The following is a 17,167-nucleotide window of genomic DNA, read 5'->3' as shown; positions in this document are numbered from 1 at the left end:
TTTTATTACAAAAAAAGACCAACTCTAGAAGGCCAGATTAAATCATTCCTTTCACTTTTTAATGGGATTTGGATGAATAGAGTAAAATATGCACTTTGCATTCATTGATAGCATCTTTAGGTTGAGGTAATTGAGTCTTTTTTCCCTGACTGAATGAATAATGACTTCATCTGATCCTCAGCGAGGCCTGAAACTTAGGCTGCCTTTGTCAACGCAAAAAGATCTGGGCTTTGAAACATGCTCTACTTCCCTGGCTTCATTTTTCTTCATTTTAATCCAAAAACCTATTTTTCTCAATAATTCAAGCATAAACTATGTAGTAGTTGAAGCAGCGGAAATTGCAAGATATTTGTCCTCGTTGTGCTGCTTTTTAAATGCAGCTGATAAATCAGCCGCTGTGGTCTTCAGCTGCCTGGTTCTCTAGGGAAGGGACAGCCCATGTGTAAGCAAGATTGCTGGAATTTTTAAGAATTATATTTAAAGTGCTTCTTTTGCAGACTGTTTGTTATCTAAGGAAGTGTTATGTTTTACTGGTCTTAATGGCAAGACTGGGAGATAAAAGGGGCATCTGTGATGGGGCCTAGGAAACTCTTCCTGACATAATTTTCCCACATATTTTACTGACTACTAGATCATCCCAAAAAGTGGAGTAAAAATACCCCAGTTTACATCATACATTATTGAAATGGTGAGAGTCTTAGTTACATAGCTGAAATATATTTTTTTCATGAGAAACAGTGGATGAAATATAGCTTCTCCTAATGTTTTACTTCAAATGTTTCTAAATCAAATACCTTTTTATTCATGTGAAGTTGAAGCTCTATTTCACTATACTGCTTTGAAAATGGGTATTCCACTTGATTGTTGTTGTCATTATATTAAATAAGTGAAAGCTTTATACAATTAAAAATCATTTCTGTGGCATTAGTTCGGATTTACAGAGTTGGATGAGAGCAAGTCTCATTGCACTTTTCACAAGAATGAGAAGTCACAGGCTCCCATCCCATGTGCCTGTTGGTTCTTAGATGAATCTAACAGGAATTTGATCTTCTAGCAGTCAGTGAGCTCCCTACAAATATAATACACAGTGTCAGTATTTTTGCTGCACGCATGACAGAAGAAAATTGTCCCTGCTCATTTGTTCATCTGTGATTGTCTTTCTTCCTTGCCCTCCTGTGTTCCTGTCCTAGAACAAGGAATGGACAAGGGATGTGTCAGACTGGAAGACATTCAAAAGGCTTGGCTGGCACAGTTCACGTTAGTTCTGGGAATTGTTAATGCCACAACACCAGGGAACATCTTCTGTGTGGAATCTTAGGAATAACAATCAATGCAGTTATCAAAATACAGTTAATTGTTACAAGTGCATGGATTTTTAATAGGTAGGAATAGCCAAAGTGAATAATCACTAATTGTTTGCACTGCAGAAGCATAAATTTAAGAAAAACTCCTGACTAGCTTGATTTCTTTTTCTTCTTCCAGGTTGGCTTGCTGGACCTGGAGCTGAATCAACTGACCAAAGCCCTGTTTTTGGCTTTAGTTGCACTATCAATTGTTATGGTAACTTTGCAAGGATTTGTAGGCCCGTGGTATCGCAACCTTTTCCGGTTCCTCCTCCTGTTTTCCTATATCATCCCAATCAGGTATGTATAAGAATGAAAGCAAAATACAGTTGTCTCATTTCACTGTATGTGGCTTTCTTGAAATTTATACTTGCTTCTCATTGCAAAGGAAATTGATCTTATCAGGAAGCTGAAGGAGAAGGTGCCAACAAATCTGCTGATTCTTGAAGGATCACTGTACAGAAAACAATACTGTTGTATTTTTTTTTGTATAATGTTCATCTTGCTGGAGTAATCAGGATATCTAATCCTTTGCTAGCATAAATGTATTAATAAGGATACAATGTTGGTATATGAGAATGTGTTTTCAGGAAGCATGCAGTTGAATGAGCTGCTAGATGCATTAGGGAATTTTATTTGTAATGGCTTAAATACTAAAAACATTCCATTTCTATGGTTAAATACAGATGTTTTACCCCAATAATGATTAATTTAAATTGGATGGCTGAATAATGTAAGTGCTCTTTTACAGTGGGAGGAGTTTTAACACGTGTAACCAAGTAGAGACTTGTCCTGAATTAATTAATTCATTAAGCATGAGTACTGTATATTCAAATTGCAGATAAACTGGAACACGAAATAATATCCATGCGTGTAATCAAGTCTTCTGTGGACACAGAAGTGAGAACACTGACTCTGAAATGAATAATTTTCTTTGCACGGGTATTGCCTTTGCAAAATGTAAATACTGTTTCCTGTTAAAATACCCAGTGTTTAGATTAAGGTAATTGTTAATTTTAGATCCTCCTGTTAATTTTAGAACTGTTCAGTTTGAGATACATCATTCAGTAAGCCCAGTGATCAGCCAGAGTTAGTACCATCTAAACTGTAGCTAGATTTAAGACCTGTCCCCTCAGGCATGCACACAATATTTAAGTTCACGTAGTAAAGACAAGAAAAATAACAGGAGGATTTCATTAGGCCTTTTAATCTAAGCTTACATTACTTACACGTTATTGTGATCACATTTTTTAAGTACGTGTCTGTGTGAAGGAAATTGTATCATATTTGACATATGGGATACTCAGGAAGCCTCTGCCTTAACATTTTATAACTTAAAGGACTTTATTTTTATAGTACTTCTGTGTTGCAAGAGAAACAGATTCTGTGGGAAGTTGAAGGAGAAGGTTCTGGCAAATCTGCTGAAACCACAATATTGGGATATCTTTCTCTAAACACTGTCAATGTCATAACTCCTTTACTGCTTGTAACATGCTGTTCAGTCATGTTGCTGCCCCCCCCACACACACAGTTACTGAGTATTAAGGAATTTATACATGTGAAGAGGCAAAAAAGCCTCCATTCAAATGGTTAAGTCTACGTTTTACTAAGAGATGCACTTTAGAACTTCCTTGGGAGGGGAAAAAAGTGCTATGGATATACAGGATCACTTCTAACTAAAGGATAACTTGTAACCATTTTAGTCTTTATTGCTGGATGCAAGAGGATTAAGGCCATATAGGTGTTGTAAGTAAATTTTACTCTATTGGAAGGTCAACATATGCCATTGAAAAAACATGTTCAATGTGCAGCTCATTTTCAATCTAAGAATTGTTTAGTGGAATACTTGTGGCATAAGCTTTTCTCCAAAAATAATTGGCAGCATGCATCTAATCCAATTTACAATTGTTTGTGGAAGATAATATAAAAACTAACAGTATTAGAGAATATGATTGGTTTAGTTCATCAGACAGGAATTCATCAGAGAATGTTTTCCTCTGTGGAATTTTATCTGTTTCTCTACCAAATTTTTTACCTGGGATCTTCATAAATACAGGCTTGTTTCCCACACTGTCAGGAAAATGAACAACTCAATCACGCTGGTGCTCAAATAGGACTACACTTCCCTTCCTCTCTTCTGCATGTTAAGCATGGAAATTACTTAAATTTTAGGCTGTATTTTGAGTGTAAACTCTCTAAGATGAAAATTACAAAGCAAATTACATTGAAGCACCAAGTGTTGTATCTTCCCATAATTTTTAAAATAGCTGTATGGGGGAAATAATGAACTTACACACACAAACAAAACATCAGAGATTAAGACTCCAGATATGCTCACTGGTAGAGCATATCTGGACTCAGGCACACACAGTGAAATGTATTGCTTGATTCGGTTTTAGAGAATTCAGGACATTGCTAACTACAGAGCTTTTTTGGAGTTCTGTTTGGCTTTTGGTTTGCAGAGCGAGGGAACTTCCAGGTATACAATAAAAATAGTTTTTCATGGCTAGACATGTTTGGTGAAGATCATCAGGAAGATGATGATAGAATGAGTAGAGTTTAACTGATCTCTGTGCAGCCTCTCCTATAGTTAATAGGAAGAGGAACTTTTCAGGTGCTTTGAAAAGAAGCTGGTTCCTTGTGATTCAGCTGCATCCTAAATAGTTATCTACATCAGTGTTACTTCACTTTGTGCAGGGTATTACTGTGGGACATGTAATACTTAAGAAGTATAAACATAAAACAACTGTAAAAAGCCCCCAGCAGCACAGCAAAATAAAAAACATCCTGACAAGAAACACTTACTCACCCCTCACCTCCAGAAAATCAGCCCCCACCATTGCATGTGTTCTGTGGTATACAAGGAATCAAGAAAAATAGAGAAAAGGTAGTAATAAACAGATATCGAAAGCTCAGTCCATCTCTAAACTGTTTGTAAATTAGAATCATTATGCACAAAATGTTTTGAACAGCCCCACACCCCCAGAAACGCTTGGCCCTTAAAAGTGTTTCTGTTGTTGATATTTTCTTTTTCCATGTGGAGAAACCATAGCTCAGGGAGTGTCCATAGGTAATCTGTTGCCTTATAAAGTTAAGCTATTTTAATTTCTTAAGATTTGCCAGGGAAGGAGGATATAAAGCAAGTCCTTGGCAGACTGTCCAAAACAAAATAAATCTCTCTAGGATTATCTTCACACATTATCTGAGTTTTTCCATGTTCCTCAGTATTTTTAGGCTTTTTTTCTAGTTGGCTCTTGCCAAGTAGACTAGCACCTAGTGCAGTTGTCACATAGCAAGTTAACAGGGAGCATGTGTCCTCAGGTATGTCCATGCTGCTGCTCTTTGTGATACCAGTGTGGAAGTTCTAAAGTCTGTGATTTCCTTTACTTTTTTAATAAGGTGCTTTTTTTTGTACAATTTGTAATTTTTTTAATTGTCTGTTTTCTGAATGACAAGGGTCAGAGGGCAATAACAGTCATGCTAATGAAGACCCAGCACCCTGGATGGGGGAAGATGTTTTAATTTTAAGTGCAAGAGAATAGAAGAGATTTAATCAATATGGGATGCAAGATACCAACTACTACTGAGATGAAAATTGCGATGTTTGTGTACATGGGTGCAGAAAAGATGTTAAGGCTGTGAGAGAGCCTTGTCACAAAATTATTCTGTTCTTTTCCCTGGCCTTGAGTGCGAACATGTCTTTATCAGCTCACTTGAGCTATTGTAGCAAATGGTTCAGAAAGCCCAGGTCAAAGAAAAGACTTAGAGATGGCACTGCTCCACAAACTGGATCACCTCCACCACCAATGAACTTTGTTCATTCATTGTCCAGTCTTCTTCACATCTTGAAAGATCAAGTGAGTTACACTTTGTATTGAGCTCTTCTGTATATTTGAGTTTTGTTAAAAAGAAAAAAAGAAAAAAAAAAAAACAACAAAAAAACCACGTAGCCAGGAAAGTTTTTCAGGATAATTTAGGTGCAGCCAAAAAATGTTTGGTGAAATTGCTGCCTCACGTACAGATGTGTGAGTCTTGTAGCTGTACATGCTTCTGTTTAGCTGTTAAGAACTGTAGAGGATTTACCATAAAGTTATAAGATGTTGACTGGGGATGTGTTAAAAATGTGTATCACCCAGGCTCTATGTTTAGTAGCAGTGTAAAGTTGGATTGACAGGGGCTTAATCAGCCATTGTTTTAGAAGGATCTTTTAGTGTGAACAGAAGCTGAAATGTCTCTTGTCCTTTCCTTTGGATGCTCCAAGGCTCCTAGTCACTGAGTTGTTCTGCCAAAAGAAGCTGTCCCAAATAACTGGAAAAAACTGTCTTGCACTTAAGTAGTGAAGTTTTGGGGCACTACATGGTTCCTGGCTGGGCTTTTTTTTGTGGGTCTGTAAGAGAAGCACTTAAATCAAGTCCTCTAAGTTATGTCAGTCTGTTCTCAGGGGCAGTGAGGAAAACACTGCCAGGAGGTACTATGTCTGAAATTCATTAATAGCCCCTCAAATCCCAGATCCTACAGATACGGATTTCTGTGTTTTCTTGAGATCCAGACTATGCAGACTGTCTAACAGCAGCAAGCAGCTATGCTGCCTTCAATCATGCTGTAGTGTCTGCTGTGTTGGAGCTCTGATCTGTATAATCTATAGATGTGAGAGTATCAGTATATGAAGTCTCACACAGAGAGACAGAATATATATTAGGTATATGATGAAAAGGTTTCAGTTGAAGAGCTAAACAGCTGCTTATTAAGTGGCTTAAGCAAGTGGTTTAATATACATTTAGTGTATTGCGCTTTAATACCATAATGCAATCTCTATAGAGACTGAAAAACATGACATGATGCTTCATGACAGTTTACTAATTAATTTTGCAGCAGAAGTTACAGTGCGTCTCTTGTGCTACAATTGGCTTACGCTGTCCAGTGTGGTTCTGTACTACTGCCTGAGCTAGCTTTTTGCTTCTCAAATGTCTGATATTCATGCTACATAGAAAAAACACAGAATCATAAAATTATTTACATTAGAGGAGACTTTTAAAATCATCAAGTCTAACTATTAACCCAGCACTGCCAAGTCCACCATTTCCCTAAGTGATAGTTAGGTCTGTGGGTCTTTTAAAATGCCTCCAGTGAGCTAGACTCTACAACTTCCCTAGGCAGCTAGTTCCAATGCTTGACAACAGTTTAGGTAAGGAAATTTTTCCTAATATTCAATCTAGAGTTCCCCTGGTGTGACTTGAAGCTGTTTCCTCTTGAGACTGACCCCTGCCTGGCTGCACCCTCCTTCCAGGCAGTTGTAGGGAGTGATGCGTTCTCCCCCGAGCCTCCTTTTCTCCAGGCTAAGCACCCCCAGCTCCCTCAGCTGCTCCTCACAGCACTTGTTCTCCAGACCCTTCCCCAGCTCTGTTGCCCCCTCTGGATGTGCTCCAGCCCCTCAGTGTCGTTCTTGTAGTGGGGGGCTCAAAATTGGACACAGCACTCAAGGTGTGACCTCACCAGTGCTGGGTACAGAGGGACAATCACTGCCCTGCTCCTGCTGGCCACACCATTCCTGATCCAGGCCAGAATGCCATTGGTCTTCTTGGTCACCTGGGCACTGCTGGCTCAACAGCTACCAACCAGCACCCCCAGGTCCTTTTCTGCTGGGCAGCTTTCCAGTCACTCTGTCCCCAGCCTATGGAGCTGCCTGGGATTGTTGTGTCCCCAGGGCAGGACCTGGCACTTGGCCTCGCTGACCCTCATACAACTGGCCTTGGCCCATTGACCCAGCCTGACCAGACCCCTCTGTAGGTGCCTCCTTCCCTCCAGTGGATCAACACTCCCACCCAAATTGGTGTCCTTCACAAACTTATGCAGGGGGTGCTCGATCCCCTCATCCAGATCATTATTACAGATTTTATAAAACTGGCTGTAATACTGAGCACAATCAGTCTAAAAAAGAAGTCACTTTTTAAACTGGTCTGAAATAAATCTTCCTTCTTTCAAACCTTGCAATGCTGCCTATTTGCTCCAAGGGTTTTTTTCTGGTTTTAAACCTATGGTATTACAGCAAATAATGCTGAATTTCTGTCGCATATACAAAAAACCATCCCATGTTTTAAATATTATTTGTGTTGGACCTCTAATGTGAATATTGTCACCTTTGTATAAGAGGCCAAATGAAAGACAGTATCCGACCTGTTAAATGTGATAATAACAAAGAAATAGTTTTAATCTTTGTCACTCTGAGCTGCACATGCTACATCTCTTAGGCAAAGGTGGTTCTTTGACATATGGTTTGTTGTTTATTTTTTTCTTGCAGTCTTCTGTGTTTTAAGCCTGTAAGAAATTCATAGATTAATTCTTTCATTCATGATTCCCTAGATTTCCTCCTGGATTTTTAAGTTCTATCTACGTTACAGCATGCAATGATCTGTGTCTGGGTTGCATTTGGCCCTTGAAAAACTGCAAGTACCACAGTCGCTACAGCAATACAGGGTTGATAAACTGTTTTCTTTCATAAATATTTAGTCATAAATATGTGGGGTTGAGTTCCCTTTTAAAGTTACATTCACTCCCAGGGTTTCATGCAACATGCTATGTGTGCCTTCTTTAATTTTCATTTATATGCTCATGTAATAGACAAAATTTAGAAATAGTAGTACAATAGAAGTAGCGAGACCAGTTAGGAAGCAAACAGGAGCACAGCTCTGAGGGTCTTCTTGGGAGTGCCAAACAGATAGCAAAAAAAAACCTAAATAAAAAAAATACATAGTGGACAAAACACAAAGGAATATTATATTCCAGTTTTCTCATCAAATAAAATATGAAAGAAAGGGAAATTAAAGGATGACCTATAGGTTGATTTTTATTTGCTTAGATCTTTATATAAGATTGTGCTTAAATGAAGTAACTTCTGTTTTGTTCTGATTTTATTTGTTTAGTGCCAGTTAATATCAATTAATAGGCTCCAAAAAATCAGTTTCTGTGAAGATTTAACTTTCCAGGCATGTTAAATTTAAAATATTTTTGGTTGTTTCTTGACCAATAATTTAAAAGTTATTCCATTTTTTTTCCCCTAGATTTTGGATAATGCATATATCAGTGTGTAGTTTATGGCTGTTTCAAGAAAGCAGGGATATGTTAAGAAGGTTAGGGGATTTGGCACAGTTTTGGATAATATTGGGACCCAAATACCACTTTCAGTATCATTTTCACAGAGAAGGAAGTCCTGAAAATAAAAAGACTACATCTCATTTATTTTAAAAAGTAGATGCTACTTTGGGTGCTCATACTGTATCTGGAGTTTTGGCAGAGCTTTGGGTGTTGGTTACAAAACTCTTACATATACAGAGCTGCTCAGGAAGTTAGAAAAGAATCTACCATCTAATTTTTCATCAAATTCATACTTGAATTTTTTTTGGCACAATATCACTTTGTTCACAAAATTGTCCTTGCTAACTTCATTAGGTGTTGATAGCTTTTCACTGAGTTATGAATGGTAGAATGTTTCTGGAGTTTCTAAATGTATTTGTCAAACTTTCTTAGTGAAGACCCTTGCTTATTGACAAATTTGTCCTTTTGAAAAAAAAAAAAAACAAATCCGACACCTTTAGAAGGGGACCTTACATCATTAAAATCTGTGAAAAAAGAAGACTTTTAGAAGACCTGTAAATAGGAGTGTTTAATCTAAAACACTGGTGTTGTTTTTGAGGAAATAAGAGCAGAACTATTTGTTTTTAACGTGTAGTTAAAAGCAGTGTGGATTCTGAAATGTTGTGTTATTTATTTGTTCTGAAGTTGAACTGCAGAGAATGCCACCCTGGCTCTTAATGGAATAAATCCCCATCTGGATAAGAATTGCCTTAGGATTGTCTGCTCTAGGGTAACTAGTGCTGAGGTGGACAGTCAAGAAACATTGTATTACTGTGTTTGTTAAATCTGCTCATTCTCTGCAACAGCCTTCAAATTCCTATATTAACATACTCTGCCTAAACCTTGCATGTTAATTGTTTTGCTAAAAATTAGTGTTGCTAATGCAACAGTTGCTAATGCAGTGTTGGATGCTTTTTTCTGTGTTTTCATGAGTAACTGATATGTTTGGAGTTTGTTTAATTGAATTAAATTGAGAAGGATTTGAAAACTGGTGAATTTAAAATGTTTTGGTTATATAATGAAGTTTCCTAAAGTCTGCAAAGAAATTATGAGAAATGATAGTTAATATTATCAGGCACTGAAAGTAGCTTTATTTTGAGTAAGCTTAGTGTCTCCTAGTTTTATTATGTAAAAATTCTTGGACTTTTCAGTGAAGTATTTTTATCCAATCCTGTGAAGCTCCCTTGGAGAGGTTTCTAGTTTCAAAAGCAAACTCACTATTAATGGCCATCATAATTTCTAGTATTGCATCAGTTTCCATAATGTCCTAAGCAATAGCTCCAATGATTGCAAAGATGAAGATTTCATCTAAAACAAAAAGCATCAAGTGAAGGAAGTCAAAGAATGATACAGTGCACAATTTTTAGAATTAATACTAAAAAATTAATCTAGAGCACTCATTTTTTTTTCTTGTTTAATTCTTTATTCATCTTAACAATTCAAGCATGTACCCAATATCTTCCTGTGTGCCAGAAAGCTGTCTTGGACTGGCCTAGTCATGGGGGAGACATAATTTCTCTAGACCAGCAGTGCCAGCATTCTATTAGGTCTATCAGCATAAAGGGAATACATTTTGTTCTACTTAGCAGTGCATGCTGGAAAGCTAGAATAATTCCTAAAATGCCTTCGTGCTTTGAAATATGGATTTCTCCTCACTGCTCAGCAAGAGAAGTTGGAGTCTTATTTTCTTTTTTTTTCCTTACCTTTAAATTATATTCAAGTATATTATAGTTAAATGCACAGAGTGTTTACAGCATCGAAACCAGGTGATACACATGCTTATAAAAGGTGCAAGTGAAGATGCACACTGCACTTTAGCTTTGAGGGACTTTCCTGATTTTCTTACTGAAGCACAGTTTTTCCTATGTGAACAACTTTGTAGACCTCCCTTGGTAGAGCAGCCATGTGGATGTCTCTGTGTGTGTGCCATGTACCTGAGACTAAAGTGCTTAAATAGAGTGTCCATCTCAGGATTCCTGTCTTGGTAGTCCAGCCACAAAAAAAAATATAGACTAAATGCCTCTTTGAAGTGGGGTAGTGAGCAGGTTTCATCATTCAGTTAATCCACTTGCTCCTGGCTAGAGCAAATGTCCATCTGTTTTTAAATAAAGTGTGCTCATGTTTCTCTTGTCAAGTTAGACAGAATCCTTTGTACTTGACTGGCTAACTAGCAGGTTTGCATCCCTAAGAGGAGTAAATCTTTTGCTGTTTCTTTGGTTTCAGTGTGATGTGTGTTGCTTTGGTTTTTATATTCACTCTGAAAGTTAACAGACAGGCATAATAAGAATGCAGTTTGCCTAGTACTGGCTCTAGATTGAGTAAGATAGGGTAGAACTGTAGTTAACCAGTGTAAGGCAAGTTACTGCCAGCATTTTTCTCACTATACTCTAGCATTTTCAATAAAAAGAATCTGTAGCGTTCTCCTTCTGTTGTCTGTCTTTTTTTTACATGTATTTGCATGTCTGAAAACAGATTAAATTAGGTAAGATATTGCAGGACTAATTGGGGTATATCGCCGGAGAGAAGGATGATTTTCAGATGATGACGATTTTGGTAGGAAAATAAGATGTGGTTAAAGCACCAAATACCATCTTAAATGGTAAATCTTGTATCTAAAACCTGTGTTTCTTTTTACGCTGCAACGTGTTTTGTCTTCTGTACGAAATCAGGAGGTAGGGGATGTGGAATAATTTTTTTTTTCGGTGCCTGTCAAAATTACAGATGGTTTCACAATTCTAGTTAAATGCATCTCTTCTTTATAGGATAGTGCAGACTGTGACTCACTGTTTGCTCCACTGTTACCTAAGGTAATTCACAATCTGTTGCTGTGATTCAAAGAGGATAGATGAAAACTCCTGGTAGCTGCTCTTTTTGTTATGCAGTTAAGTTAGGATGATGTCAGAACTGTTACAAAAAATGTCTGAAGTGCATTACCAGTATTTTGACCTTGATAGGTACCTTTGCACAGTTCTGAGTTACATTACTTTGTGCCTGTTGCTTAACTTTTGTTGGCAACTTAGCTACAAATAAGTTCACAGAACCACAGAATACGCTGAATTGGAAGGGACTCATAAGGATCATCAAGTCCACCTTCTGGTCCTGCACAGGACCATCCTCAAGAGTCACACCAGTGTCTAAGAGCGTTGTCCAAATTCTGTCAGGGCTGGTACTGTGACACCTTCCTTGGGGAGCCTGTGCCAGTGCCCAACCATTCTTCACCTGAAGAGCCTTTTTCTGATCTCCAAATCTCCCGTTACAAAAGTCAGGCCATTCTCTCAAGTCCTGTCACTGATCACCACAGAGAAGAGATCAGAGTTTGCCCCTCCTCTTCCCTTCATGAGCAAATTGTAGACTGTTATGAGGTCTCCCCTCAGTCTCCTCCAGGCTGAACAGACCAAGTGACCTCAATAGTCAACGTAGCTACTGTCCTACCTGTTTTTCCAATATTTCTGTTAGAGCAGAGTCAAGAGAAACCAACACATGCCTGTTTCTTAGTCACTGCTCCTCTGACATGACAGCAGGAGCATGGTGAATAGATAAAGGAATGTAGCATTTTAATGGTTTCAAACAAGGTGGATATAGTTTTGTGTTGGAGCATTTTGTTATGGGGAAGAGCAATGTGATTAAATGAGTGAAGACTTTTTTTATTGTAACATAGGTGCATCTTAGTTCTTATATGACGTAGACATGGAAATATTAAAAAATGAATGCATGGAGTTAAGTGGAAAAACATACTTTTGATTTTAGACTTCCATGTATAATCAGTAAAACTTGCTGCAAATTGAGTATTTTCTATTAGAGAGCGACCCAAAGATTACTTCATGCCAACATGCTATCACAAGGGTGTATTTTGCTGCTTCAGCACTTTTCTCTTTTTGTGATTGACCCTCTCTATCTACATTTTGGGAAGGATAAAAATATCACTGATTTGTTGGGAAAGAGAAATTGACAAATCTAGTTGTACTATCCTAAAGAAATGTTGTTTTGTTTAAAAAACAATAAAACCCCAGTGACTTGAAAAGGTACAAAAATATTTGTAATTTCATGTCATAAAGAGAACATAGGTGGTGTTTGGGGTTTTTTAGTAGATAAAAACTGTGACTTGAATAGTGATCTGTTCTTGCTATGTTAGCCACCTGTATAAGAGTAGTAATGTAATTATGTCATCTTCTCAACATGCTGGAATCTGTCTCATACAGAATGCATGATACTGCATTTGTTTGTATTGCCATTTCTTCTAAAAGTCTAGGATGAAGCCTGTGGTATGTACTCTACAAAGATATAAAAAACATTGTTCCAAAATTTTGGTGCACATAGGTGTAAGATCTCTCTTTTTTTCAGATATACTAAAAAGAGCTTATAGAATTATTTTTGTGGTTATAACTTTCACTTTGCCTAATATTTACACTGATTATGGTATAAATTTCCTTTGCAGTTTACGTGTCAACTTGGACATGGGTAAGGCAGCCTATGGGTGGATGATTATGAAAGATGACAATATTCCTGGAACAGTTGTTCGAACTAGCACCATACCAGAAGAGTTGGGACGATTAGTTTATTTGCTAACGGATAAAACAGGTATATCAGGCTACCATTCTGAAATCTGATAACTTTTATGAAATTTCTAAATGTACTTCTATACTTGAATAAGAGTAGACTTAGACTACCAGTTTTTGTTTCTCAACAAAATTTTACACATTTGCTTGAGGAATTTCACAAGTACCAATAGGCTAGGGTAGGCCAGTACTTGGATGTTAAAGTCAGTATTTGGCAGCACTCTGATTTGTTCCTGTGGCAACAGCTCTTCTATAGCACAGAAGACACTGTACATCATGGGTAAGAGTACCATATATCTTCCTCTGGAATAGCAGTCAGGATGCTGGTTATTCTGCACTTCATTGCTACTGCAATGTTTTATGTTAATAAGTTAAGAATGGCCTTTAAGAGAGCAAGTAATTTCCAAAACAAGTCACGAGATCAGCCTCCAAAATGATACCTGCTGTCCCAGTGAAGGTAGTTGCTGTTCGTGTTACCAAGACCAATTCTAGAGCTGCTGAATTATTTCATCTTCATAACTGTAACCTGTTACTATACCTCACCTTGTCTACTGGAACCCCCAACCCTTACCCGGATCAGAAGGTAAGTACTGAGACTGTGGAGAATAGCTTGTGTTACACTTTCTTGTTTCTTTCTGAGACCGAATAAATAATTTTTGGTAGATATACATGTTTTTTTAAAAGAAGCTTAACTTCTGAACTGGGAAAGTTTTTTCTCAAAAGCTTGAAGAGTTATTTTACTGGTTTTAAGTAAAATATAGTTCAAAATCATGAAAAGGTGCTGGGGAGGGCAGGGATTGGCCTCTGTTATACTGTTCCAAAAGCATAATGAACAATTTAAATCTCCTGTTTGAAATAATTCTCTATTCCCTCCTATGCTAACACTTCCACTGCTGCATATTTGAAATGAAGTGTAAATATAATATATTGTCACATTTTCAAAATGTGCTTTCCTTTTTTCTTCCATGGGAACATATGTTATCCTATATACATCTGAGTGTTGTTCTTCTGTTTTGTAAAAGGAAAGTATATCGCTAATTATAGTGTGGCAGTTCTTCAGAGCTAGTGAATGATTGTTTAACAAGTCTTACTTCAGTTACCTAATGATTTGTATGCTATTTGATACTGCTTATTTATTTTAATAGCACCCTTTTTCCATGATAATTTATGTAACTTTGAGTGCTGTCAAATTGAAGACATGAAATATGTAATTTACAGCATATGTTTGGAAAAAGAAATATGTTCAAAAATAATTTATTTTCAAAACAGTGAAGTAGAGTTCACTTACAAAGTGAATTCTAACGTTAGTTACAAAACAGTACTTTCTAAGCAAAACCAATGTAGACTTTTTAAACTTTGCTGGTAGAGATTACAGTTACCACACCAAACTGGAAACTAAGTTCAAGTGTTAAGGTGTTCTGCTTACAGTTAGACTGCAGTGAGAATCTTAAGTGTTGCTAAATAAAGTACTTACAGTTTTCTCACACAACTCTACAATGCAGGAATTATATTCTGTCTGATACCTACTACCCTGTTTGAGAATTAGAGGTTTGTTTGAAAAAACAAAACCTGCCGTTGTTCTACTTGAAGACAACCATTAGACTTAATCTAATAGAAGAGTGATTAAAACCAAAGTTTTTCTCCTTTAGAAAAATCCAGTATCACTAAATCTTTTGTGGATTTTTTAAAAGCAGAACTGTGGTATTACATCCTTAAGTCTTTATAAGGATACATTTTATTGACTTGTATATACAAGGAGAAACAACCCTGTTACTCCTATAATTGAGTTTTTTTGTTTGGTCGGTTTTTTTCAACCTACATCATGCCCCTTGCAATCACTATATTTCTGTTTAAGAAGCAGCACAGGAGTATATGCTTAAAAGCTGCTAAAAGACAAAAGTTAAAAGGCTTTTACCAGGAAATGTGTTTTATAGTGTTTGGATGATTGTTGGTGTTCAACCTCAAAGTCTTTTCAGAGGACTGAGGTCTGCTGAGCTCTGGTGGAAGGCCTGAATCTGTACAATAATAACGTAAAAATGAAAGTCACGGCCATACTCTAGGGCAGTAGTTTCAAAGTGTTTTGGAAAGAAGCAGAGTCAGCAGTCTCACCCTATGTGTTTTTACCCGAGTGTCTGCTGAAACCTGATGTAAGTGAAAATAAGCCAGGAGTCCTGGAGACGTCACCAGCTTCACACCACTGACTGTGCCTTGCAGAGATGGGAAACACTGCTCTGTTTTAATAATCTTAAGTGCCCCGCAAATTTTAAACTGTTCTTCATTCTGGACAAACACATTGACAATGTACTTTTTACCCAAATATATTGGTAGCTGCTTCCAGTTTCCTTTCCTGAATACATTTGTTTCATTATACATTTTATGATAAATGTGAAGCATACTGTTAAGTAATGAACAAAGTCTATACTCCTAATCCATTATTGACATTGCATGATTTTACAGTTTATAAGATCTAGTCTCAGCACTTCCGCATTTGAATTTTCATTTCTAGTCATATAAACCAGTTGATTCTGTTCTTGTGCCCACTTAAGGCCTGGCTGTCAGAGGATACAGAAGGGAGTCAGTTCTGTAGCCATCTTCCCAAGTGGGTGATACCAAAAAGCAGCACTAAAAGGCTGATTTAGTTAAATGTGAACAGGCGAAGTTTTTCTCAATACTGAAAAGGAATCCAGAGATCTGTCTACAAAAATCTTATATTGTGGCCCAAGCTTCACTGGAAGTGATTGAGAATTAGTTGTTGAGTCTAAGGAGCATTGCATTACTAACATAATTGCAAGGTAGTCCTTTGTATGATTGTAAATTGGGTTTGTGCTTCATCAATAAGCTTTTTGACAAGAAGCGTCCATCACAGTGGCTCTCTCATTTGCCACAGTGTAATAGAAAATGAAGTATCCCAATAATTGCATTATAGTTTCCTTATTGTGGGACAAGAAAGCAATGTGGTATAATTAGGTTTGATTGGAGTGCATGTTTCCGGTAAGATCTGAAATTAATGATGTTGCTATAGTGACACATCTGCGGCCACCAGTGCGTGAAACATAAAGTAATTCATTCGACAAGAGAAGACATCTGTTAACTGCAAGGATGCAGAGCATATTGACACTGACCAGAAATACTAGACGTTATGTGATAAATGAACAAATGATGCTGAAACAGGAGGACAGATAATTTGTACTTAATCTGCTGGGAGAACTTTAATCTTCTCACTGGTTGCATTTGACAATGCCATTGTTTAAAGAACAATGCTGCAGAGAACTCATAAATTTTAAAACTTAACTCAGGGTGCAGCCTATTAAAGCAATACATTAATTCCTTTGTTAGGGAGTTTTTATCTTCATGTAGAACAAAGCCATTACTAAAAACACCCGGTAAAACAACAGTTTTTTTAGGAGTCACATTTTAATTATAGCATTCATTACCCATAATGCCATGTTGTTTGGACTTGAATCACATATAAATTTGACAGAAAGGCATCATCTGTTATGATGGTGGGCAGCAGTTTACTTGAGCATGGTATCTCATGCTCTCCAGGGTACAAAGAATTCTAATGGTGAAAAAAAAATATATATTTGGCAGTATTTAACGAGAGTTTTTGTTTCTTTGGACGTGGGATAGAAAACCACCTGCTATTCTCAACAACTACTGGTGTGTTCAGCTAAAACAAACGTGTAGTCTTCCAAGGGTAGCTATTTATTTTAATGCATGCACTCGTATTTGAGTTCTGTAATTGACATTTTAGTGGGTGTTTGGACCAAATTAGATACTTAACAGATAAAATCATTGAACAGATGCATAGAGCAATGGGATTCTTTAATTTTTTGGAAAATCTGTGTATTAGAGGCTGGTGTATATGGACTTTTTTGTTAGATGTGCCTAATGTAATGGACTATTAGAACAGTGAATTTCAGTAATTGTTTATGAAAATTAATCTTTTTTGTTATAGTTTGAGTCTTTATCTCTTCAGTGTAAGCAACTAGAGAGTAATTAATAAACATTGATGGAATAGCATCTCCTTCCTTTACTTAGATGCATATATATATATATATTTATGCTCTACCTCTAAGATTTTTAGTACCACTAGGTTTGCAGGGTGAGTAGAGCAGACTAGAAATAGAACGTTTT

At 37.0% G+C, this 17,167-nt stretch overlaps 1 protein-coding gene across 4 annotated transcripts in view; it reads left to right on the top strand.

The window, feature by feature from the left end:
* ATP9B (ATPase phospholipid transporting 9B (putative)) overlaps window positions 1–17,167 on the top strand; it is a 151,601-nt gene that overhangs the window by 99,910 nt on the left and 34,524 nt on the right. For all 4 annotated transcript variants that reach the window (XM_062514181.1, XM_062513456.1, XM_062512636.1 and 1 more), the window contains exons 12-13: window positions 1,483–1,643; window positions 12,910–13,052. In XM_062514181.1, the coding sequence (XP_062370165.1) occupies window positions 1,483–1,643; window positions 12,910–13,052 (304 nt within the window). The remainder of the gene's footprint in view (window positions 1–1,482; window positions 1,644–12,909; window positions 13,053–17,167) is intronic.

The sequence above is a fragment of the Cinclus cinclus genome, chromosome 1, assembly GCF_963662255.1.
Source record: "Cinclus cinclus chromosome 1, bCinCin1.1, whole genome shotgun sequence".
NCBI lineage: Eukaryota > Metazoa > Chordata > Aves > Passeriformes > Cinclidae > Cinclus > Cinclus cinclus.
Note: the sequence above shows the minus strand (reverse complement) of the source record. Positions and strands in the feature narration are given on the sequence as shown.